The 26,836-nt window shown below is 36.9% G+C and overlaps 1 protein-coding gene across 3 annotated transcripts in view; it reads left to right on the top strand.

The window, feature by feature from the left end:
* The first annotated feature begins 7,738 nt into the window (after positions 1–7,738).
* The window catches only part of LOC107189796, a 28,645-nt gene continuing 9,547 nt past the window's right edge, over positions 7,739–26,836 (top strand). For all 3 annotated transcript variants that reach the window (XM_015578456.1, XM_015578459.1, XM_015578457.1), the window contains exons 1-2: positions 7,739–7,971; positions 22,003–24,997. In XM_015578456.1, coding sequence (XP_015433942.1) covers positions 22,670–24,997 — 2,328 coding nt within the window. In that variant the 5' untranslated portion in view covers positions 7,739–7,971; positions 22,003–22,669. The remainder of the gene's footprint in view (positions 7,972–22,002; positions 24,998–26,836) is intronic.

Here is a 26,836-nt window from a genome sequence, read left to right as displayed (position 1 = left end):
ATTTGTTCTGCGTACCGATTTGTCTCCGTTACAATATTTTCCCAAAACATATTATCAAATATTATATTAAAGATGTCTATTTCTTTTTTGTTTGCACCTAACTGATATAAAGTTGTCTCTTTAATGCCTGTAGTCTCCGTATAATTCCAGATTTTTTTTTTATTATTTTTTTCTTTCCAAATCCATTGTTCTGGTTCTTCAATAACCAGTCGCTTACAACGTTTTCGTACAGGTGATAAGATATCACTACTGTCACTATCACTATTAAAAATATCTATCAAATCATTCTGTGCAATGCTAGCACAATTCTCACTGTCATCATCAATGCTAAATTTTCTTTCTAAAGGCATTATTATTAAGGGTATTTTTCTAATATGTTTAAGAAATATATTTGAATGTGCAAATGCGGCCAAGAAGAAGACGTAACTGATTGTGAGAGAAAAAGACATCGGCAACCGTGATTCTCATGTTTGGCCCGATATATTGTACATAACACGGCTCTCATACACGATATTGTAGGCGAAAGGGTTAAGGTATGATTGACCCTCCAGTTGATCGATTGAACACTCTCACTGACGTTCACTGATTGAAGTAACTGAATTTCGGCGAAAGTATCCTTTAGCGAGTCGGTTTAAAATAAATTAGTACGATGCGTTTATCGCAAAATTTCGGAATCTCATGATGTGGAAATAATAAATCTAATTCATACATCGGCTTGATGCGAACAGTATAAATTAGAGCTTCGAGTTTGCATATACGGAGAGACTAACAAAAGTTCGCTTAGTCGCCACAGTGGTCCAGAACGCCGATTTAGCAGTTCAGAAGCTTAAATTGGGTGTAAGAATGGGAATATCAAAACCACACTTGGTAAGCATGTATTTAATGTTCCTCTTTCTTAAAAAAATAAAAACTTAAGTAATGTTTGTTAATAATAACTTTTTTATAAACAAAATAAAAAAAATTTTGTTTTTACGGATTTATATGATTGTGTGATACATACGGATTTGTGATTACTTTATTATTACTTCTAATGTGGTTAAATTAAAAATTTTGTTTGCATTAATGTCTGTAAGTGGATATGGATAATAAATGACTTTTTGAAGAAACTCTACAGTATTTTTTAGTTTATTAATAAGTTCAGTTGATGTAATAATAAGTAGATGTAAAATATTTTGCTTCGCGAATAAAATTGCATTTATCCAATCGGAAATTTCTGCTTTAACAGAATGTATTACAGTGGTTAGAATAAAAAATTGTTGGTTTATTTGTTTCTGAACTTCAAGATTATTAATTCTATTATTTATGCTAATTGAATAATTATTATTTAAAGTTGGAAAACTTCCGTTAAAAATTTGTGTTGTTTTATACAAATTTTCAATTGTATTATTAAAATTAGTGATAGTTGATTCTTATTGATATTTTGTCCTTTTTTGATTTTGCAAGTTTAGGTAATTCTCTCTTATTTTGTCTAATGATGCCAACTGAGGAAGTTATTTTAAAATGCCAAAAATTTGACATGGTACAGTTTTTCATGGTTATCAGCAAATGCTGTAAATTTGAAAAGAAATCGGTGTCTATGACCGCAGTTCTCTGCGCTTTGACGTGGAATAGCTCATACTGCAACGAGACTTCCAGGGACAAAAATATTCTTTCATGTGTTTCTGATGAAACAATGTATGGCCTACTAAATACATAGCCGTTAGTTTATCGCAAATAGGGCTGCCATCCATAAAATCATTAATCTAGAACAGAGAGCATTGAAACCCCAGACATTTCCACTTGAAACCCAGACACTTTCAACTATTTCTTATGTTCGGTATAATATTCCAAGACAAAAATTTCTGTAAAGTATAGACTGTAACCACAATCAAGAAATAAAGATAAAATATAGTTGTACAAAGTAAGAATTTATTTGTGTCTTAAAATAACTTATGCAAACTTAACTTAACGAAAAACCTGGATCGCTACAGAAAATCAACCCGGACGTCCCCGAACGCCCTAAAAAAAGAGGACAAATCCGGGGAAACCCAGACGGATGGCAGCCCTAATCGCAAGGAATGAACGAATAATGAATAAAATTTCATCTGTACTCGTTATTCAAATGAAAATCTATTCGAATAACGCCTAACGCCGGCATACAGGGTGTCCAGCTATAAACTAAACATGCAAATTACTAGAAAACTATCTACTGTATAAAGATAAGAAGTGAATGTTTTCAAAGGGGGCATTATCTGGTGTAATTAGTTTTTTGACGCACGTTTCCATATGATCTTTACTTGGTCATTTACGAAAACATGAATTACACCATATTATGTTCACGTGTTCGATTGCAATAAGTGTTCAAATTGCAATCCATTTTCTTGTAAGCGACACTCCAGCTGATAAAGTAAATTTGTATTTGTCTTTCTTCTTGAACGAATCGCTGGTTTAAATGTTCTATAAATATTTTGAATTGGAACAGCACGAACAATGAATTGTAAATGACACTACAGATACAAGTCCAATGGTGACAAATCGTGTATTATAAGTGACCAGCGAAAGTTTTCCAGTCTAAATATTCACGGACAATTCTGTGCAACGTCATTTCGAAGCACTTGTAATAACGTTATCAGTTCAGAACGAAGGAAACTTAACCCTTATCTATTATGGTGCGGTCCTGAAGTACCTCCAACAGTATAAAAATTGTCATAATTTCGTTGTCAAGTAACAGATTACGTTAAGTATCATAATGGTCTTTTGTTGTTTTAATTTACCACTTACACGTGTTATCATTAACTACATTTAACTTTACTGTAGATAACACACTAGAGTTAACATATTTGAATTTCACCATATTGTAGGAAGGTCGAGCGGAAAAATGAATATATTCAATAAAACACAGTTTATTAACGCGATCTGATTTTGGCGGGAGTAAAGTGAGCTTTTTAAATTATTTATTTGAAAATAGAATATATTTAGAAATTCTTGTAACATTGTTGGATGACTAACCATCTGTTAGTCTTGAATCAACAGAACGATAGCCTGATGACTTCTATGCATCTGCCGTTTCTCAAATACGTTATTCGTCATCGCTTCGCTTTCCATTTCAAAGTCTGGTTTTGTACAAAGTTCGGTTTTTCTCCTATTTAGTTTGCTAAGGGCCTAAGGTCATTCGGCTCCCTCCTAATACTACTGTACATAAGCTCCCCGGAAAGATGCGGAGGCCAGATCAAATTCAGACACGAGACTCGCAACATCGTCAGTAATAACTCAATTCCATAGTATAGTGTACTTAGTCGTGTCTAAATGCAAGTCGTTTGTTGTAAGCCTTGCAGTTTCTGAAATACATTTATTATATTGTCATCAGTGTATTATTGACTTGCCGAGTTTTCAACAACATACTGAATTTATATAATGTAACGATGATAATTATGCACATTCAGGTACTAAACAATGTAAATTCATTTCAGGGGACTTTCTCATTCAAAATTGAAAAAAAAAGACACTTTTTTAATATTTCTTTATAAAAAAACTATTATATTTAGAAACATAATTCCTTTTGGACGCTATTATATATATTATTAAGAACATAAAGAAATTTTTTTCTAGCACTTTTAGTTCACCACGACCGCTGTAGAGGGCGTCTTCCAAAAAGCCACGTTTTAATCGGTGCGACACTTTGCAGACGTCCTGTAAAAAATTAAGTAAAAATTCAAACGGGATTCTATTCGTGAGACTTAAAACTAGACAATAAACCTCTAAAAGTTCATAAAACTACCCCGCCCTTTTTTATACAGGGGTGAATTACCCCCAAAGAAGAGTGATTTTTCGAATTTTTCGGAAAAATACGTATAAAACGATAAAAAATACAAAAAATAAAACATTTTAGAGGATCTTAGAGGTCTTGATATTATTCTAAACTAGAGGAAACTAGTATATCGATAATATTACAGATTTCTGGATCGTGTTATGGATTCAAAATGAACTACACAGATTTATAGATAATATAGTTAGAGTCCACTGTACTTAAAAGTAGTTTTTCATTATCGAATGCTTGCAAGTTAGAATACTGCAACAATACTAAGAATCTTTATGAAAATAATGAGATATAAATAAAATAAATAATTATTTTTACTTCAACGAAAAGGCAAAACTGCGATCAATTACCCCACCTTTTCCTTACTTAAAAATAGTTCAAATTATGTCGTGTTTGGGCTTATTTTCACAAGGAAAAAACATCGCAATGTATTCATAACATTTTTGATAAAAGTCTATTGAAAAGAGTAAAAGTTCAAGTTTTTATTCATGTGTGATCCATTCTGTGTTTACACTGTAACCCAAGCATGACGACGGAGGTTTGTAGGAGTATCAAATAACATCTCGATTCGCCGAGGCCTGGAGTTTTCCTGCCTATGGTGGACTCGTCGGGCTGCCAGCGTTGATCAGGCCGGCTCGGTGACTCGAGTCGGCTCAACCGACACGACGACTATCCATCACTACCTACGAGGTGTGCGAGTATGTATTGTTAGTGGCGTGAGCCTGAGCACCGATTCTCAATTTTTCGATTACAGTGGACTCTAACTATATTGCCATGGTCAGGGCTGTAGGGGAGTCATAGACATATATAATAGACTGCCCGGTCTTATGGTAGAGATGAAGCTAGACCGAAGGACAGAAGTAGCGATGGAGTCATTCCTCTCTCGCTCGCACATCGCAGAGGGAAGGGAGAGAGCGACTGGAGGGCAATGAGGGGAAAGACTGCTGTACGCATGTAATGCCTCCACACAGCTGTAGGAGAATCCCCCACCAACAGCCCCATTAGAAAGGGAAGTATGTGACTTCATGTATTATCCTCTCATTCTACTGCTAACCTCATTCCTACCATAAGACCACGCAGTCTATTATATACGTCTATGAGGGAAGTAAAATGGCAATGAGTTCAGAGCCCCTTCCATGCTAAGTTCAGCGCCAGCGCCTATTAGATGTATGAAAAAAATAATCGTTTCATTTAAGTTGGTATTGTGGTTTCATTTCATTTTATGGACAAGATATTCAACTTTTTCAAAAAAAAAAAATGGAAAGAATTTGCAGATAATGAGAATAATAATTACCAGTAAAAGATGATGTACCATTTGTTCAATATTAATAAAGATTTACGACGGAGAAACGGTCATTACTTTTGCATACGGCTAATAATATTAGGTTAAGCCCTAACTACTGCCTGACGGTTAAACGGCATTTATAAAAGTAGGGCGTTAAGAAGGCATTAAGGGTTATGCCTACCTATAAATTTTGAAAAAATCGATTGTTGGGTTTTAATATTTTTTTACAGTACATCATTTTAGAAATGGCGGAGTTACGCTCGTTTAAAGTATATGGCTTAGGAAGTTTCGGAGTAGATATAAAGTGTCGCGCACAAAGGGAATCCCTTTCTAGGGGTGCGTGAGTCATGAATACTGTGCCCCAATGCAATTTATAGTTGTGTTAGTAAATGCACAGGGCTATATGAAGCCGTAATACTAAGAATAACTATATATAAAAAATTTACATTGATTCGGTTGTAAATCTGATTTGAAACTTTAAACGTGTTTTTCTCAAAACCACATTTTCAAAATCGGTGACTGAAATATCTCGAGAACAGTTATACCGAACGGATCAGCTTAAACTCATTCTATATATAAAAATCTCGTGCCTGATCGTGGCTTTTTGTATTTCATTGCGTAGTTTTTATTTTATATTATAGATCTAAAATGAACGATTTTTTTGGCGAAAATCGATACTTCGATTTTGAACAGCCGTCATTTAGTCGTAAATTAATTTTTCAGGATAATGAACGATCGGCCACTAGATAATTTAATATACTATTTCAGATAAACCAACTCAAAGTTACAGTGGTCACCGCAAAACGTCTAAAATAAAAACGCTGCCGGGAAATCGCTGATATTTCCCCTATTTATTTTGCATTGAAGAAATTACTACAAGCAGTTTAAAATGTACACTTTCGAATACAATGACGTATGTTTAAAAAAGTTTTCAAGCTTTTTAAAAATAAATTCCGAGGGTACATGTTTTTTTTCGATCTCGCAGGTAGGCATACCCCTTAAGTATGGTATTGTTAATTATATTATTGCTTATTTTTCATTTCAAATAACTTGCATACAGAAATTTAGTATGTAAACATGAGCTTTAACACCTCCACGTGGCCTGCCACCTCCCTCACTGAACCAGTACGTAGAAAGTGCGGTTCTATGCATATAAGAGGAACAAGCAGTTAACAGTGGAGCCGAAGAACTTCGTATCTTGGTGGCAACAGTCCCCGCGTGCATTGGCGAGAGAGCATTGCCGCTATCAGTATTAGTTCGGCCGTCCTCACGCGTGCATCAGAGCCGTTCCTCGGTCGCACCGCCACGGGCCATTTCATTAAAGGAAAAGGAACACGTATCCTTGGTGTTTACACGCGCATAACCTCTTTGCTTCTAACCTACTTCGTGTGCTAGCCGGGTAGTGCAAAGGTTATCCTGACGTGAATCACTCGTGATAGTAACATTCGGATGATATTTATTTAAATATAAATACCTCAAGCCGCATTGTGCCGTATATAATTCTAGCAATTTAATGTATCATTACTGCCCTTCTTATCGAATAATGAGTCGACGCCAACGACCTATTAATAGCCCCTTTCACACATCGTCGTGCAATTTCTTTCGATATCCAACGGTCGCTAAATTCCCTGTAATTCTTTCCTGTGAAATAGAATATTGATTCTTTCGAATATTCATCTTACAGTGACTGTTAATATTACATAAAGAGAACAATACGTAGAGTGCTGCCGCGCGACGCTACGTAAAGATAAATAACCGAATTAAATTAGGTTCGCTCGCCGTAACTCTTCCGGACGCAGCTGCTGTAATCCATTCGAACTAAGTCATTCGAGAAGCCGTACCGCGAGTGACACTCTCTCTCTCTCTCTCTCTCTCTCTCTCTCTCTCTCTCTCTCCCCCTCTCCCTCTCATTTGTTCTTTCTATTTCACTTTTCCGCCTCTCTCTCTTTCTCTCTATCTATCTATCTATCTATCTATCTATCTATCTATCTATCTATCTATCTCTCTCTTTTTCGTCTCACCGACGAATGTTGTGCACACTTGTTTGTTTCCTTTCCGTAACCGTGTCGGAACATAAACAAAACATTCGGCTCGACCGGTCATCCAGTAGTAACGGAAAACTACTTGAACGGGGAACGGTATAGACGCGGTTAGAAATTAACACAGTGCGGAACCGCGGATCGCGACTGAACAGTCGGAAAATCTCGGGTTACGATTTGAGAAATCTTATCTCGGCTTGATTCCTATGACAAAAGACGGATACGAGTGTGTATCGAGGATCAGTGGCAGCTGATATTCCGTGAAATGTGTCGTATTCTCGCATCCATGCTGGCGACAAGATTTCGCAGGACGTCGAAAAGTCGCTCCACGGGACTCGATCTTAAATAAGAGCCGAACATATTCGTAATTTCGTTCATGTTCGATTGATCTGGTTGATCAAAGGAATTAGAAAACATCGTCGAGAGAAATAAATCGAATTCGAGAATTCTGTCGATGGACAAATTATTGATTAACGAAAAACTGAGCAGAAATAATCGAACAATAGTGCTGGTTTAATAACGATTTTTTTAACGGTTTCTTTTCAAATACTTATGTCGAATGTTTGTCACCGTTATATGCAAAGAGTGAATAAGATTTTAGAGGGGAACATATAGAAGAATTCCTGAAAAGATTAATGTCGAATGTCCCTAATGCGGTGAAATTTATCTTTGAAGAATCGCTTTGTTTCTATCGTTGGCGGGAATACTGAAACGTTGACATTGTGAAACTTGAATGTGACGCGTGGTGCGTGGTTAATGTTTTGGCACGTGAGAAGAACGTATTCATGTTTTCGCTGATCTTTTGGCTACCTATTCTGGAATTATAGGACAGGTGTCAACCTAACGACATGGTATGCTTTCTGTTGTTTAATATATATAATATTTCAATAATATGTATATAATTTTATTGCCAATTTAATAGCATTGTCATCATGATCACAACAGTGTAACAAAACCATAGAACTTGCACTATAGACTAATGCGAAGAGAAGTTGCTTAATCTTTTTGATAATTTGTAATGATACTACCGTAATTTCTTTGTTACGTTTTCATCACTTTTTCTTTGTTCTAAATATGTTTCTTGTATGTTTGAAAATTTAATATTAACACTAGAACTACCGACGATAAACGCATATTTGCTTCGATCGGTGGAAAAACGTGAAAAACTTATGAAAATTTAGAAATTTAGAAATTGACTAATTTCTTCACATTCATATCGTAATAAAAGGTGCAAAAGATCTGAGAAAAAGTTTTTCCTTAGCAGAAATATTATCCCAAGCTTTGTTAACGAGATATTAACGACAAACCCCGACCAATCAGAGCGCGTAAAATATTTTCGATATAAATTTGATTAAAGAAAGAGAACGTTTCGAAAAATCCTATCATTATTTTAAAGGTATGTATTAGCTATCTTGCACATAATCAAGATTGTGATGACAGTAACGGTGGAAAATTTTTATTTTCATATGCATACATACACATACGTACCTATATGTATAAGATTACGGTGTTTGTTGATCAGTATTAAATTTTGAATATTGAAGTTTTATCATTAATATCTTATTAGTTTATTATTTTCAACTTACTACTACTTTTTACTTACCACTCAACTTGTTACTAATTTTCAACTTGCTATAGTAAGGTAGTATTTACATAGATAGTAAGTTACAAAAGGATAATGTCTACGTTGTTATAAAACCGTGGCTTATTTGATTTTTATCGATAGTGGTTTATTACATTTATTATTATCAACAGTATCATACTTAAAAAAAAAAACAATTCACATTAAATGGGTGAAGGGGTTATTAGATAAATGTTATATTAAACAAAGTAAAACTTTTTTATTTTCATATTGTTATCGAAGATTTGATTGTTGGATTTATGACATCGAGTGTATTATCATTGATATCTGACGACAATAATAATAATCACACTCTCATGAGATCGTTAATTCTCGTGTGATCATCAATATCATATTTTCATTGCTCGATGACTGACAGTTCAGGTTTTATTAGTTAAAGATTGTATTTATTGATAATATGCCTAACATACATGTGTTAATTTAGTTAGTTACTACAACATTTAGATTATTTGTTTGAAATAATGAATTACGAATCTTCGAGCTATAAATACTTAATTTGAATAATTAATCCTACTATTTTCACTGAGAGATTAATTTGCATCGTGTAAGCACTAGTAAGCAGCTTATAAAGTAGACAAACGCAAAGTAATATGAAAATCGCGTGTTGAATTTCATTAATCACTAATTAAGCCGGATATTCGCAAGAAAATAGTATATTGACTATAAAATATTTTTTTTCTCGTTACTGATGTTTAATTTATCCGACTGAATAATCTAGAGGTGAGGTTTATTAATTGTTTTATGTAGTACAGTATATATATATATATGGTGATCCTTGAAGGAATTTATAATAATCTGATAGGAATAATATTGTACACACAATAGTATTCGTGTAGAATGAACGAAATGCTGTACCAAATATTAAAAGATTTTATATGCGTATATTTCTGTTAATGAGAATTAAATTTACTTTTGCAATGATCTTTGCACGATTATGCAATTATAATTATTATGAAGTACAAAGTTACATCATATATTCTATCGCGATTTTTGATTCACTTTGTGTAATAATCTTTTGTTAGGTTATTACAAACCTACAAAAAAATCAATGTTACTATCAGGATGATCGACCATTTATTTAGATATGTATTACTGTTAGATGTCATTCGTGACAACATTTTCCATCTTTGATATCAATGAATTATTTAATTTTTTGTCAGCATAATCTGAATTGTTTGTAAAAAAAATTAATTTTTCTAAAGGTTACTGTTTCAAGTTTGAGTAGTGTAACATATTAAATATGTACCATTAAACGAAACATAAATTTTACACACTTGACATTAAAGAATTTTTCATTAACTGATTTGTTAAATGTCAGGTCCGATCTTTTAAATTTGTCTTGTATAATGTGATCTAAAAACTTTGTACTCGAAAACACGATTCTTCTGTTAGGAACGTTGGGAATATCGTGTCTATCTAAAACGAAATATTAACACGATGAAACCTTTGCTAGTGCCGGCGTTTGTTATAATCGGATACTTAGCTATTTTTCAGATTCTAATCTTTTCACCTTCTCGGTTAGTTTCACCTGTCTTTTTTTAATAGGAAATGATAAAATAATGTGGTGCCCCACCGGTGGGTCACACCGCCTACTCAATTTTGCCGTAAATGCTGGAATGACCTAATGGCGGGTCATCGCGTTATTTTATAATTTTCTACGAAAAAATGTATTTTTGCCGTTCCTTCGTCCATAGTTGAAGAATACCTGTAGAAAACACTAGAATATGTAGCTAAAAATAAAATTTTTCATAAGAAAAAAAAGTTGCCTGACCTTAAATTATTTACCAAATGTATATTTCTTTTTATTGGAAAATGTGACTAAGAATACAATAACCCAAATGCATCACAAAATTTTCTATTTTCTACATTAATATTGTCCAAATCCATGAGAAAGAAAATTGTATTTGTTGAAAACTCAATGTGTAATTTATTTAAATTTGCAAACAGTGTAAATGCCAATCTTGTTTGTTCCCAGATTACGTGTATAGAAAACCAAAAATATAAATAACACTTGAATTGGCACTACAGTGTCGTCTGTAGAGGCGATGTTGGACGTACCACTGATGCCATTTTTTAGTACTATTGGTGTCTATTTATAAACGGAAATTGCACTTACATCGTATACTACAGTATTTGCATTGACACGTAGAACATTTATCGATAAAAAAAGCCAAATTTTTTTGTCCTGACACTTACAGTGTTTTTTATAAGAACTCTTCTTACGTGTCAAGCTTCTTTTGTTACATACTCTATCGTTCGTTTCTATTGTTCTATTCCCTGTTCCGAAAAAATTCACAAGCACCGTAAATATGTTAAATTGTATTTCCATGAGAAATATTGTTGAAATTTATGTTACGTTTCTTTAAATATATTACGTTTCTCTCTCGTTATGACGTAATTTCTTTTAATTTTCATAGAAATTATAACTACAAAACGTTCTACTAATATTGTAAAACAATGGAATATACATACATTTATACGAAAGAATAGAGTCACAAAAACACGGCATTATGTAGTTCGATCGTTTTTAAATGGTTGCACAATAGTTATCCGCTTTCTTTCGAGCCAACGAAACACTCACGCAATATATTCAGTTCGTATTGATAAGAGCCGATGATTAAACGAAGCACGTGGTACCACGAGTTCGTTCTCCTTTCGCGTTGATAACGAAGGTCCATAGTTTCCTGGTCAATCGTTGCTCTGCTTGTTTGATAAACGGCTAAACTGTCATGTACCACGTGGGCCACGTGGTGGTCTCCCATCGTCTTCCTGGAACGCGATCGTGAATCATCGAATTTTATAAACGTGTTTCAATTGCTCGTACTGAACGGCCCCGTTCTAGCTAACGAAATTATGGGGCTCGAACGATTACCGTCGTTAATAATAGGGTTGGGTGATTCTTGTAAAGTGATCGGCACGGTTGTCTCTTTGACGTTTGAGGACAAAATGGCGGAACTATTCACTGTGCATTGGGCATTAGAATCGTTTGGATAGACGAGTCGACTTACGAGGTGGCATAGAAGCATCAACAGTAAACACGTTGCGGATTCTAAAGTTGCGTCTACACTACAGTAGACTCACGTTAATGTAGCGGTACGGGTCTCTCGAGTCTTGAGATAGGTTCTTCCTGGAAACGCTACTTCAACGTGAGCCAATGGGCACGCAGGATCTCGTAGTAGTTCGGTCGATCCACCAATCGGATCAGAACTTTGGTTACAGATGGCGGTCGACAGTGGGGTGCGCGCGCGTGTGTGAGTACATATATCGTATAAAGTGAAGGAGTAATTAGAAACAATGATATGGTTTTGAGATATCGCTTGATAAATATTTTGGTAATTTTTTAAAAAGACGACCCGACGGGTTTGGCCACATCTCGCGTTACAGTCCACCGATTTAATCGCGACGACTCTTAAATTAGAGGTAATTAAATTATATACAATTTTTTTATACATTGTTTTCCAATCGGACTAATAGTTTAGGCGAAATCGAGCGAAACGTAAGTTAAAAACGTATCCTTAATTTTATAGCGGAGTCTCGATCACATATAATTTTGTGGATTTTGTAAACTAGTGTTATCGTTTGAAATAATTTTTTTTATGCCAAATTTGAAGAAATTTTAGGATCAGAAAGAGTTCAGCGATTTATTGTATCAATAAAGGTGGGGATATGTTTTGAACGTGCTACTTTTTAATGACACTAGGCCTAAATTGCAGGGCATAGGGCGCATAAAGTATGTGTAAAATAAAATATTAGGGAAATTTGGTCTGCTTTTTTGACGCAAAATATCTTTAAACCTTCAAGCGTTGCACTTGTGTAACACTTAATTTAAAAGTATGTTAAATTTTGTTACCGGTTAATGTTTAACTTTGGTCAGCAAGGATCCGTAGTTTCATCCAATATGAAGTAGATCTCCAAGGTTTTAGTTGAGAAATTCAAGTTTTTCCCCGAAAAATAACGGAAAAAGGAAAAATGAAAAAAAATGGGTCTGTTCAATATCGATATTTTCGATTTAAACATAACAAGATACCAAATATAATATTAGTCTCGTAATTTTGAAATAACAATTTAAGGATCTGGTCGTTAAAGGGTTAAAGCTTGTCCTTGTGTTTTGTTATGTTTATAGAAAAATATGTATCTTTGTGTTTTAAAATTTCAACATCGTCAGGCGATGTCGATTCTGCTCGCAAGTGATACGTACAGCTGATGACCATAACGAATAACAATATTTTAAGTACGGACTCCTAACCCAGTTAGATCAATTGTATCAGCCGTAACTGCAAGTGATTTGAATTGGAAATTTAACAAGGACTTTTCGATCATAACCAATTTACGAAATTCAACGAATATTTTTTTGTTCATCTTTCATCGGGTCGCTAGCCTTCATGATTTGCTCAGACTGAAACCTTCCACTGCAATGCAGGCACAACCACTTGATCTCCTTTGTATCCCCGTTCACTCAAACAGAACGTATTAAAATATCTTTTGTAGCCTGCGAAAAAGTAAACGCTTCAGAGAGAGTGGTCTTCTGTCGCATGTCGTAGACACCCTTAAAAGTCAAATCGTGTTTTCTGGCGTGTTTTATTTTTCCTTTAGTTTTTTTAGTCTCCCACAATAAAGTTCTTTTGAACAATTTTAATAAATGGTTATTAACTGATAACCGTAAAATTATTCAACAGATGATTTCTTTATTCATTCGACGATGTTAATAAATAAATATTCTTTTGGGCATAATTAACTTTTTCCAACCTGAATTATTCCTTTCACACACAAAAAAAAATATATTTTTGCATGTATTATTGATTTTTTGGATGTCAAGAAAACAAGAAAATTAAAAAAAAAAATAAAAAATAAAATTGATCATAAACTAAAATGAATATTCATTAAACCGATCTTAAGTATTATTTTCGAGAATGTATCCATCTAACGACACAAAATTAAACTATACGATACGATGCTTATCTTGAATCTTGAGGCTCATAATATGAGTTATAAATGACTCCAAATGGAATCTACGGCGGAAGGGGTTACAAATTATTATTAACTAAAACGTATTAAGTTACTAAATTCATATTTTTCAGTATTTATATATGTTTTAATGTTTTTTGTAACCCTCGTGCACATGGGCGTAGCCAGGTTATCAGTCAGGGAGGGGGCAATGTAATTTTTTTCCTACGGGCGGGGGGAGGAGGGCAAAGTTCAATTTTTTTCTTGTAAAGTAGTGCAAAACCCACTTTTTTTCATCCATGGGGGGCAAGTGGCACCCCCATGCTCCCGGGCTACGCCCATGCTCGTACACTGTCCAATAAACTATCGTATTAGTACTTATTCCTTGAATTAAAATCGGATTAAGGAAGTGTATTTGCCTATTGCTAGATTACAGTATATCTGAGGTATCGGTGTCAAATTAATTTATAGATTTCTGTAATAAAAACTGTAATTAAGAATCGCACATTGACTTCAGGTCTTTGTTAGGTCTCATACAGTGGCGCAGGGATTAATATGAATAATAGGGCTGTCAGCCAGAAAGCATGAGGTTAATATATGTATAAAACTCTTGACTCTTCAGTAAAATTATGAAAGTTTATTAAATGTGTGACGTTATGAAATAAGTAGCCTGTTAAACACAGTATTAACAGACGTCTGTTAACGAAGTAAGAAATTGGTAAGAATTGAAGATTATAAGAGAAAATTTAGGAGAACAGTTGCTATTAACTCTTCTATGCAAAATAGGAGACATTCTGACGTTTTTCAAATTTTACGAGTAACAAAATTCTGGTTTGAAAACAAATTCTTTTTCTTTTGTGTTTTGGTATACATAAATTGTCAATTTATTTGCAAAGAATTCTTTAATTGGAAGATTCTTAATATCTAATCTCTATCTTATACAGTTACGGGGTTTCCGAAACGTGATTAACAACGAACTTGACTCGTTACGTAAACTTTTCCCATCTTCTCGTAATCTTTAATGCAATTAAAGTAACATCGGGTCTTTTGTCTCGTTTCAGTTATAAAAAAAGTGAATTTCGAAATTTTCTATGTCGTTTACATGGAATTGAAAGTAGACGTTCCTTCAACCTAAGCACATTATAATCTAAAGATATACAGTGGATAAAAAAAGTATTCGCACATCTTTTAAAACAGAATAACTTTTTAAAATTGGTCCAAGTGACTTTAGTTCATTTTTAAAGTTAGGAAGATTAGTTTATTAAATGATGCGATTAATAAAAAAAATGCAATATATAAGTTAAGTCTTTAGCAATATATAAACGTAACTCGAAGGATTTTGGAAAATTTAAAAAATTGTTGAGTTTACAGCTGTTTGAAATTAAGGGTCAACCTTTTTTCAATAAATTGTAACTATGGAACTAACAAACTGATCTAAATGATCTTTATGGGTACTTACAGTGGAGACATAAAAGTACCAAATAAAAATTATTTCAGTAAAAAAAAATATTTTTTAACGATGTATTTTGCAATTGTTTTACATAAATACCCTGTTTTTATACCGAGGAACTATTTAAAAGTTTGAAAAAAAATGAGGATATAGCCCTATGTGCCCTCTTTATGGACACATGTTAAAAAGTATGGACACTTTAAAATTGGCTGTATGAAAATTAATTGAAACGACTTTTATTGACTCACCTTGTATGTAACTTTTCTGATTGCACAGACAATAATGGTCCTTTGTAATGGTTCAGAGGAACGGGTTCAATCTACAAACAGCTTTGGATTAAAAGGAATTTCCTGATACACGTGTGTGTCGGTCATTAGGGAGTCTAAGTTTCGCGTGAAAAGAAAATTGCCCTCTTCCTTGCGGTCTAGATCGGGGTCGCCGCTGAGCCCGCAATTATTCCGACGAATTAAGAAGAGCATGGCCTCGCGATGCTTTTTCCTTCTTGTCGCCACGAGGCCTCCGCAATCGAATTTGTCCAAGTACACGTTCTTCAACTCGAGAAACCTTCATTTTAATGACGAACCCTCGCGGGAAACGACGTTTTCCTCTGGTAAAACTTTGCTTCTCACTATCTTAGCTATTCGCAAGCCGAAATGACCAACTCCATTTTTTGAGTTGATAAAACCCAGATAACACATGACGCCTTATAGACGTCCATTTTACGGCTATTTTAGGTCTAAGGCGTCTTTAAGCCGTCTTCAAGGCGTCATGTGCTATCTGGGGACATTTCAGTCGCCAAAGCACTCGATTGCCGCTTAACTTTTTATATTTTTGATTGTAATTCCTTGTCGAAATTTGTGGTGCTCAATAATTTTTTAAGCACGAGGAGTTCAGAACTTCTTTTTTTAAATCCGTTCCGAGAATTTATTTTCCAAAGAATTCATATCAAAACCATACATAGGTAACGATGATCTTACGGTGATACGCTTGTGCTGAAATGGTCGACTGTCGGTTGAAACGTAAGGTAGTATTGTCTTTCCCGATAAAGGTGCATCATTAATGCGGAGACGCGATGGTTCATTAGACTATGGCGGCAGAAATGTAAAGTGGTCAGCTTCTGTACCCTGGTCAATAACGTCAGTATCGTTTACCCTAGTCATTTACAGAAACGCAGACCATTGAACGGTGCCATGCGCGAAAGAGATGAAACCATAAAGAGGCAGGCGTTTGTATAAATGGCCATAACTTCGTTAAAAAACATCTGTTTTGGATGCAGTTTGGCTTGTTTTGAAGGCAAAGAATCATTATTTTTGGAATACATGCAGAATTTCGAACACTGTTGTTTATGAGGAACATCTGTTCTCAAATATGAACGAAATTTTACAATTTGAAGGCCATCTTTATACGGGAAGATTTTACCTCTTGGGCACCGAGTTAAATAAAATCGAACGAAAGGGTAAAAAAGTAGAAGGTTCAAGCTTTAATTTGCCTTTCATTTAAACAAATTCTGACAAATAGTAACAAAGGCATGGAACATTGAATCTCAATAATTTTTCACTAATGCACAAGTGAGGCGATACTTTTGAACAGAACTGTAGTTTTAGTACCTCTTAGCACCTAATTTTTTAAGAAATATATGAAGCAATGTCTAAGGATAAAAATATATCAAGAGTAAAGGGGTGCTTTGGGGTGCAAAAAAGTAATTCAATGTTTTATACTTGATTTTACGAAAAAGAAACACTGTTTTCAAATTGTTATTTTATTAAAACCACACAAAAAAGTGAAGGAAACAAGGTGCCAAATTACTCTACATATCCTCCTCTATATCCCTACATATGTTGTTATTGCACTTCCATAACACTACACTTGTAATAAATCACTTTCTTAATATAGGTTTCTTGGTATTTTCTTCGAGCACAAAAATTGTTGACATTCAACAATCAATTTGTTGCTAAATACTGCTGTTTTCGAAAAACCAAGTAGCAGTTTACTTTTATTCATTCTTAGGAACATAGGGACAAAGTTTCATTCATTTTGAACAATGATAAAATTTGGGGTTTTGGCCAACTTTTCGGGTCAAATACTCTACTGTGCATCGCCTAGGTTGAACCACTACTGTAACTTGTCATGTGTAACGAATTTGCGTTGACTGATAGACGATATATGTATGACTGGTGATTGCAATAACTAACTTCGTCTTTAAACAACGCATATTGTCTATCATACAGCGTAAATTGCTTGCGCATGACAAGTTACAGTAGTGGTTCAACATAGGCGATGGTCCAAATTCGTATCCAGACAACACGGTTAAAGAGCTGTGCAGAATAATGTAGTTTTGTTAATTTTTGAAACCTAACTTTATTTTTCCTCTCTGTATGTGCAGGTTCATTTTTTGTTTCTGTATAACACTATATAATTTGCATAACGCAGCAATTCTTGAAATTAGGAATCTAATAAATCTTTGTATTTATGCTTGACACAATGATCGGAAAAACATTGAAAATTTTATGTGATAAAATGGAGTTAGAACAATTAAGAACTCGGGCAACGACATGTATCTTAATACTTTCTCATAATAGACTATTTGAATTGGTTATTGCAAATTTCGGACTGTCGATAATGATCTGTATTTCGAACACTTTGAAAATCTGTTAACACGTATCGCTATTAATCGGGATATCGCGTGGAAGATTTCGTATGCTTGATGGAAACGTTTTGCGGCGATCAACGGTATGCAATCGATACTCACAGAAGACGAAGAAGATGCCGACGAAGTAGATAAAAAAGAAGAAGCCCTGGCGGAAGGAAAGACCAGGGGATCGCGAGATACGCGCGTGATCGTCTTGGACACTGTTAAATTGATAGCAACTCATACACAATGAACTTCATTTATAATCGCCGACTCTAACTCGAGCTACTTCGGGCTGGTTACGAAATGCCAGAAGCAGATCTCTAGATCTCTCGACGTCGACGCTTCTTCTCGGACGAACCTTGAACTGGAACCGACGACGTGAGAATTCTGATTCTGGCATCGATACCAATCGAGTTTTCCCTTTGAACCGACGCCTTTCACGGCTTCCGTATTGATCTGAATTATTCGTTGTATTTAGGAATAAACCGATACCGTCAAGGTATTGATACTTTTGCTCGTAACATGTAACGAAAAGAAGTATCGATATCTACTCAGTATCGCATTAAAAGTATCGATACCGACCTACTTGCATCGAAGGAAATTGAATACAAAGTTCTTTTTTATTGATATAGCATATTTTAACTGAAGTTGACCAGAATTTTATTCGACCAATACATAATTAGTCTCTAAGAATGCCCCTAATGAAATTAAAATTGTTTGCCAAATGTCAACTCCTTCAGGAAAAATCAGAGATTTCAGGCTTTCACGGCCCGCCATCATACAGTTCTCACTGTTGAGGCTTTCGGGTGTAAATTGTATACTTTTGAAATAAATTGTGTTCCCAACGGTTTGCAAACATTGCAGCTAGCTTCATCAAGGGGCCGAAAGACACACTGATAATGAGTGAAGTACTTTTTCACATTTTATTCGCCATTTTAAACTCTTTATCTAGATAATGAATTTTCCCATTTCTGATTTTAACGAAGATATATTTTATTAATGAATATTTATTTATTATTTTTATGTATTTTATTAACAAAGTATGATTCGATACGAGTACTTTTATTTCGATACCGTCTATACAGGGTGTAACAAAAATGTTGGAGGACTCGGAAATAGGAGACTCGTGAGATGATTCGAAATAAGTTTTTCCTTAGCAAAAATGTTATCTCAGGCTTTGTTAACGAGATATTAACGAAAAACCCAAACCAATCAAAGCGCGACTCTGGCGGCCGAATTCCCGCGGTAATGTAACATCTTAGCTTTAACCTCGAAAAAGATTCATCATTTCTATTTTATTTCTATCAGAAGTTCTATGATTTTGACACAAAAATGACTTCAATTTTAGAATGTCCGCGAATCAAAAACAAGGATTTTAAAGAGAAACGATCACAGAATACGGGCACATTTTTTCAAAATTTAAAATTTGTCATCTCAGACTCAAATTGGCAAAACAAAAAATTTTTTAATACTTTTGCATTATAAAAATAACTTTACATACAAAGCAAACAATTCATTAGAAAAACCAATCGCGTACAATCAAAATGAAAGAAGAATCAAGTTCTTATCTTGAATAGTTACTGAGATAAAAATTCTGTTGTGATGGCAGTTTTCGTAAAAATCGGGGAACGTTGCCAACTTTGAGGGTTTTCATTTTTTAAGCAATTCCAAAACCAGAAAAACGATGACTTAAACCCCTCTTACTTTCACATGAAGTATGACATATTTCAATTTGTGCAAAATCCCAGACATCGTGTACAAAAGTGATCCACTTGGCGTGAAATGACCCATTGTCATACCTTTTGTTAAATAAATTAAACATCTTTTAATACCGTGTGATATAAGTTTCTAATATTATAAGTTATTAATATTATTATATAGTTCCCACATTCCAATGAAGATTGTGTTATTTTATATTTAGTAAACAAATTTCTATGTTTCATGTTTTGTTTCTTTTTTATTCCGTTTTTCTCTTTCATATTCAGCAGTGCATTTCAACCTTTCAATGCACATATACATATAAATAATTTCTGTACTCATTTTATTCACTCGTTCGTTTCCTGTAGATGTTCGGCTTCGGGCAAAAAGAAAAACAAATTTATGCGGGGCTGAAAACCTTTCCGCCTTGCTACGTATCCTCCGAAGTAGACCTGAGTACGTTGCACTCATCGAGATAGTACTGTAGTGAAAATATAATGGACTACATTTAACAAATACTAGATGAACGAATAAACTATACTTATCTTCTAATATGTAATTTTCTCTTAATGTTTTGTGGTTTGCTTAGGAAAGCTGATTTGATGTAATGAGAAATAAAATTGGTGAGCGGTAGAATAATAATACATATATACGTACAATAATAGTAATTGATATAATACATTATATCCAATATTGCCTCATTACTCTGATAGTTTCAGTATTTTTAGAACCTATCTATTTTCCAATATCTTTGAGTTTTTTTGAAATCTATGACATCGGTTTCTAATCATTTTCACGAATTCGAACGAACTGCTACCTCGCCGCATGACTTTTGTATCAACAGCAGTAAGTTTATCGAATTCCTGATAGGCCGCATCGTATTAGCCTATTAGGTCCTGGGTGGGTCTGATCGTATTAGATATCTTCGAGGTCGTCAATATCAGGTCCATCATATCCTCTGCAAGGCATATTCAGTTTTGGGTTGGTCCGTTTCTATCCGTTTCTATTGGTGAACAAGTAAATACACGGTAGTCTGTACTGATTCTGTAGATAACTTGCCAACAGGCCGACTGTTTAGCTAACTATAGATTTTCAAGGGCTAATTCAGGGACACTGGAGTAAAATAAAAATTTTACTCCGGTTAAATGTTCTATCAGGTATACTAAATATAGTAAAAGATTCTATTAAATATTATCTAATCATTTGCTATACTGGATTTTGGACAGTCGTCTGATAGTCGATAGACGATAAACGAGAAATAAACTCCACTATCCTTTCATTGATACAGATTACTTTGTCACTTCATTGCATGTACTATCAATACGGTCGCGTGCTTATCAGCTTCAGGCCCAACGGAGATTATGCTTGAAGTGAGTATAATAGTCAGAAGTGTTAAGTTTGTTAAGTCGTAAATCATCAACCTTTTGAAGGATATTGGCACATTTGTGCACCTTTAGGTTCTCTTTCAATCATGAAAATACAATGAACATTCTTGTGATTAGATAGTCATTAGTAAATTCTGCAACGAAAAAAAGATCCTACCAGTTGATTGCTGTCAATGTTTATCAATATATTTTTAACAAATACAGCTGAAAAGTAGAGAAAAAATATTTTTTTTCTTAACCCACGGAAGACTGACCCATGGAAAGCGAAGCTGGGTCACTTTTGACCAGATATGGGTAATATCTAGATAAAAAGTTATTTAAATAACGATTCAAATAAAAGATAATTTATCTATATCTGTTATTCCTAACTTCGAATAACTTGATTTATCTTTATTCGAAACACCACGGATAAATAAATTTTTCGAAATAAATAACTGAAAAAATATTCAACCAACTGACCCAGCATTGCATGTACATATTCTTTAACATCTTTTTCACAGCATGAACCTACATTTATAATTTTAGAAATGTGATATTTTTTCCGCCGAATAAATTTCTTTGAATAAAAAATTATCATGATATTGGTACGGTAATATTGGCTACGAATCGCAGCGCGTAGCCAACGTTACCGCGGGAACTCGACCGGCAGACTCACGTTCTGATTGGTCCAGGTTTTTCGTTAATATCTCATTAACAAAGCCTCGGATAACATTTTTGCTAAGGAAAAACTTGTTTCATATCACCTCACGAGTCACCCATTTCCGGGTCCCCCAAATTTTTGTTACACCCTGTATATAATTTCTACAAGTTAGTGGAAGTAAAGAGGTTGAATGCCCTGATGGTAATCCGCGGTATAACGCTGATATTGTCTTCGCTGACACTATGCAACCTGAGTACAGGACAACATCCGGGCAGTGGCGACGGAATTTCTTATATCAGAAGTTTTTCTATAACGGGTGGGACGTAACAGTTTAAACATTTCATTCAACGTTTTAGCATACGTTATAGCGATGAGCTTAAAGTCTGGATTTTAGGTGACTCACGTTCGTCACCCTAGATTTAATAAATTCACCCTTGAAGAAGTTAAGATGAATGAAACATATTGACGAAATTTCTGTATTTTAATTTCAGCATACACCGCAAGATCCGAAGCCATATTGTTCGCCGTATGGGTGCCTGGGTTGACGATCGTTACGCGGAGGAGGAGGCGGTCCCGATTAACCAGGGCCCGAGAAGAAGGAAAACTTCGCGTATCCTGGGCCACGTTTGCGATGGTGGCGGTCCAGGTGCGATCAGCCAGCCTTCAAAGAACTATATATTGTCCGAATCCCCAGCGTCGTTGTTGCCGTTACGCCGTCAGTTTACCAGACAGCTGTACGAATGGCCGTGTTTACCGTTGTTTAAATCAAGGACGAAACTAGACCGACTCTGGTTCGGTTCAGCCATCGCCGCGGTTATTCGTGCGATTTAACTTTTTATCTAATGGGGTGCGTGCGTGTTACAAAGTGCTACGAGAATATCTAGAATCGAAGGGAAGCAAAGAGAAAGTACGAAAGGAGATTATAGGTAACCTATATTATTATTATTAAGATAGCGACAAACAAAAAGAAAAGAAATACGAAAGTCCACGAGTATACTGTAAGAAAAAGAAATCCCAAAGGATCGTTAAACGGTCAACGAAAGAAAGGGAGTAGTAGTGGGTTCAATGTCGCCACGTTGGTTATCGGACAATTGTGTTTAAAAGGGCAGCCATCTCCTCCTCCTCCTTCTCTTCTTCCTCCTCCTTGGCATCGTCATCATGGCTGAGTGGACCAAGTTCAACGGCGAGGAGAAGCTGACCGAATCGAACGAAACGATCAAAAGTGGAGGAAGTATCAGAGGCGACACTGATCACAGCGCCGAATCGCGCGTTGACGCCAACAACGACGAGATAGCGCCGCGAAAGAGCGACGAGGAGCTGTTGATCGAAAAGAAACGTTCGTCGAGCCGAACGCTGCAAGAGAATCCCCGTAAAACAGAACACCGTAAGAGCAGCGACGCCGCGTTGACAGATCTGAACTTGATAGTGAAGGATGTGCCGCGGTTTCGGAAGAATTCCGACCAGATCGGTATTCTTTCGGAGGAACAGTCGAAGTCCTTGAGCGATCAGAGTTTCGAGAACGACGCGGCGACCGAGAAATCCGAGGATGACGAGGATGGACGATGTTTAGAGAAACCGTACAACAGCTACGACGAGCCTGGCTCCAAGATACGGCACGAGGCTAGGCAGGAATTGAACGAACTGTCGCAGAACTCCGTAAAAAGGCTGGACAGTCTGCACAAAGAGGATGCTTCCAGCCCACAGAAGCGCAGGAGTATGTTCACGGAAAGGAATTCAATCTTCGGCTCCCCTCCGAGGATTATGTCCTCGAAGAGTCGCTTGTCCTCCGAGAAGAGCACCGAGAAGCTGGTTAATGGAAAGTCACTCAGGGACGACAAGCAACAACACCATGTGCAGTTCAATAAAGACTCGAAGAAGCAATACACGCGGGACGATCGTTCACAGCCAAGTCCTTCGATACCCACGTCGGCGACCAGCAGTACAGATGATAATTCCAGCCTGGACCAGCTATGCGAGGCTACGCCGCCCGATGGAGGATGGGGCTGGGTGGTGGTCGTCGCCTCATTTATGGTCAATCTCATAGCGGACGGGATCACGTTCTCGTTCGGTGTGCTCTACGTCGAATTCTTGAACTACTTCGGCGAAGGGAAATCGAAGACCGCCTGGATCGGCAGTCTGTTCATGGCTATGCCCCTGTTATCGGGCCCGGTAGCCAGCTTTTTAACGGATCGGTACGGCTGTCGACGGGTGTCCATAGCAGGAAGTATTCTAGCGACGACCGGCTTCGTAATCAGCTCCTACGCGAATTCGATGGAGGTTCTGGTGTTCACGTTCGGTATTCTGGCCGGTTTCGGTTTGTCCCTATGTTTCGTGGCGGCGGTGGTGATCGTCGCGTATTACTTCGACAAGAAGAGATCGTTCGCGACCGGTTTGTCCGTGTGCGGAAGCGGTATCGGGACGTTCATCTTCGCACCGGTGACCCAGTATCTGCTCGCCGAGTATGGTTGGCGGGGGACCACGCTGATTCTGGCCGGTCTGTTTCTGAATTTAGCGGTGTGCGGGTGTCTGATGAGGGATCTGGAATGGACGACCATCAGGGCGAAAGCGAAAACGGAGGAGAGGCGAAAGAACAGAGAGAAGAAACGGAGCAGGATACAGAGCTCCAGCGCGGACTCGGTCTCCGCGAATAGTTCCCTGAACACACTGACGATCATGGAGAATCTTCGGTTACAGGACGAGGAGGACGGCGAAAAGTTGTTCTCGAGCCTGGTCAGTTTGCCGACTTTCGTGAAAAACGGCGAGAGGGTCCCGCTAGAGGTGTTGGAGCTGCTTAGCACACGGAAGAATGTTTACAATGTGCTGCTGCAGAATTACCCGAGCCTGCTGATATCATCGAGAAGCTTCAGCGATTCCGGGGCGCTTCACGATCAGCTTAGCACCCCGTCGGCGAGGTTCGCGCCCACACCCAGCTCGTTGTCCGAGCTGAAGGTCGAGGAGAACAAGAACAAGGCCTCGCCGAACGACGAGCAGGCGACCTTTCAGCAACAGCAGTCGGACGCCGCGTGGCGTTTGTGGTGGTCGAAGAAGACCAATCTGGATAGCGCGGTGAGACGGTCCAGCACTCAGGAACACTCCAAGAGGGTGCCAACCGCTTATCTGAAGGACATCAGAGTCCATAGACACAGCCTTACCTACAGAGGTGCCATGTTAAATATAAATCGTTACCGGCTGAGAGCGTCCAGTTGTCCGGATATTTATAGAAACTCGATGACCACCATAGCGAAAACGAAACTGGTTTGGTACGCTGGATTATGGGAATTCTGGGATCTCGTCGTGGACATGCTCGATTTCTCCCACTTCGCTGACTCCCGTTTCTTGTTGTTCGCGATCAGTAATTTTCTGCTGCACACCTGGTACGACGTGCCCTACGTCTACCTGACGGACAACGCAATCGAGAAGGGATTCAACCAGACTGATGCGTCCATTCTTATATCGGTCATCGGGATCACTAATACAGGCGGGGAGGTAAGAATTTTTCACGTTATCTTAAGTTTTTTTATGCAAATTACTATCTCTTTCAATTTCGTATGTGTTGCGTCACATACACTAGGGTAAGTGTGGGTATTACTGCGGACTTTTGGGATAGGTTAACTCTAGAGTGCTCGATAAAGGACGAAAATGAATGAGTGCTCCTCCTATTTTTTTTAAAGAAAGTTCGACGATAATAATGCCTGAAGTTCATGAGGACAGAGTATCTAATAGACGGATATAATAGAAGTCAAAGAAATTCAAACCAAACCTCATTACAGGAAAAAGTGACTTTTTTTGAGGATTTTTTTAAGCGCGCCTCACGGGGTTAGTCACATTTACGAAATCCATTTACAAAAATGTTTCCATTCAGTTTTAGCATATTACTTTCATCGAATCTTCTTAGAACAATATTTGCCTCCCTTTTTACTTATCAGACCCGATCTTATACTTGTTACGTATGAAGAATTTTCTCTCATACCTCTCGCTCTAATAGTCTGAGCTCGCACCCGGCAAAGGAAAACGCCCTTACGTTTTCGTTATCTCTCAAGTAAACGAGGGAGTAAAACTAACATTTCCTAACAGGTTCATCCGTGCATTACATTTACCCAAGAGTATTTATAACCCAGTGGCTCCCCGATTTCGCATCGGGTTCGTCCACGAAACGTGGCCAATCCTGCGGCTCCATGATTTCGCATCAGGTTCGTTCGTACATTACATTTATCCAAGAGTATTTTTAACCCAGTGGCTCCCCGATTTCGCATCGGGTTCGTCCACGAAACGTGGCCAATCCTGCGGCTCCATGATTTCGCATCAGGTTCGTCCGTACATTACATTTATCCAAGAGTATTTTTAACCCAGTGGCTCTCCGATTTCGCATCGGGTTCGTCCACGAAACGTGGCCAATCCCGCGGCTCCATGATTTCGCATCAGGTTCGTCCGTACATTACATTTATCCAAGAGTATTTTTAACCCAGTGGCTCCCCGATTTCGCATCGGGTTCGTCCGCGAAACGTGGCCAATCCTGCGGCTCCATGATTTCGCATCAGGTTCGTCTGTACATTACATTTATCCAAGAGTATTTTTAACCCAGTGGCTCCCCGATTTCACATCGGGTTCGTCCACGAAACGTGGCCAATCCTGCGGCTCCATGATTTCGCATCAGGTTCGTCCGTACATTACATTTATCCAAGAGTATTTTTAACCCACTGATTCTCTGATTTCGCATCGGTTTCGTCCAAAAAACTTGGCCAATCCTGCGGCTCCCTGATTTTGCATGAGGTTCGTCCTCGCTTTCAAACATCCTAGCGACTCCCTGGCTCCGCGTCAGATTCGTCCGCGACTTTACTAACAAACTGATACCATATTCTTTGAAAAACCTATACTCGCCAGCCTCCCGGGTTATTACGGCCTGGGCTCGTAACATATTTTTGACCGTTAGTGTACACAATTTTGTAGTTAAAGAACGTAGTCGGTGAAGCGATACGGGTAATCCTCCTATAATGCGGTATTCTTAGACGGTTTTTGTTTTAAACAAAAGCTTTCGGTATAATACGGTAGAAAAATTGTATAAGACCGATCCGTAAGACAGACTCGATGTAATACAACGTAATAAACATGCATAGTCCTCATAACGCCGACTTATAACGGTTTCATAAGCGGGGATTCCGTTTGTACGAATAATAAAAGTGTTACTGCGCCGCCGTGTCGGTTTATACCATTTCCGTATGAAACGGTCCGAATTAACCGTGTTATAGGAGGATTACCTTTAAGCCTTTAATGTGATCGTAAATTAAATCGTAAGTAACATGTTATCCGTCACTATTTTAGAGCCTT

The sequence above is a fragment of the Dufourea novaeangliae genome, unplaced genomic scaffold (genome assembly GCF_001272555.1).
Source record: "Dufourea novaeangliae isolate 0120121106 unplaced genomic scaffold, ASM127255v1 scaffold162, whole genome shotgun sequence".
Taxonomy (NCBI): Eukaryota; Metazoa; Arthropoda; class Insecta; order Hymenoptera; family Halictidae; genus Dufourea; species Dufourea novaeangliae.
The sequence above is the reverse complement of the archived record's forward strand: the minus strand, read 5'-3'. Positions and strand labels throughout refer to the sequence as shown.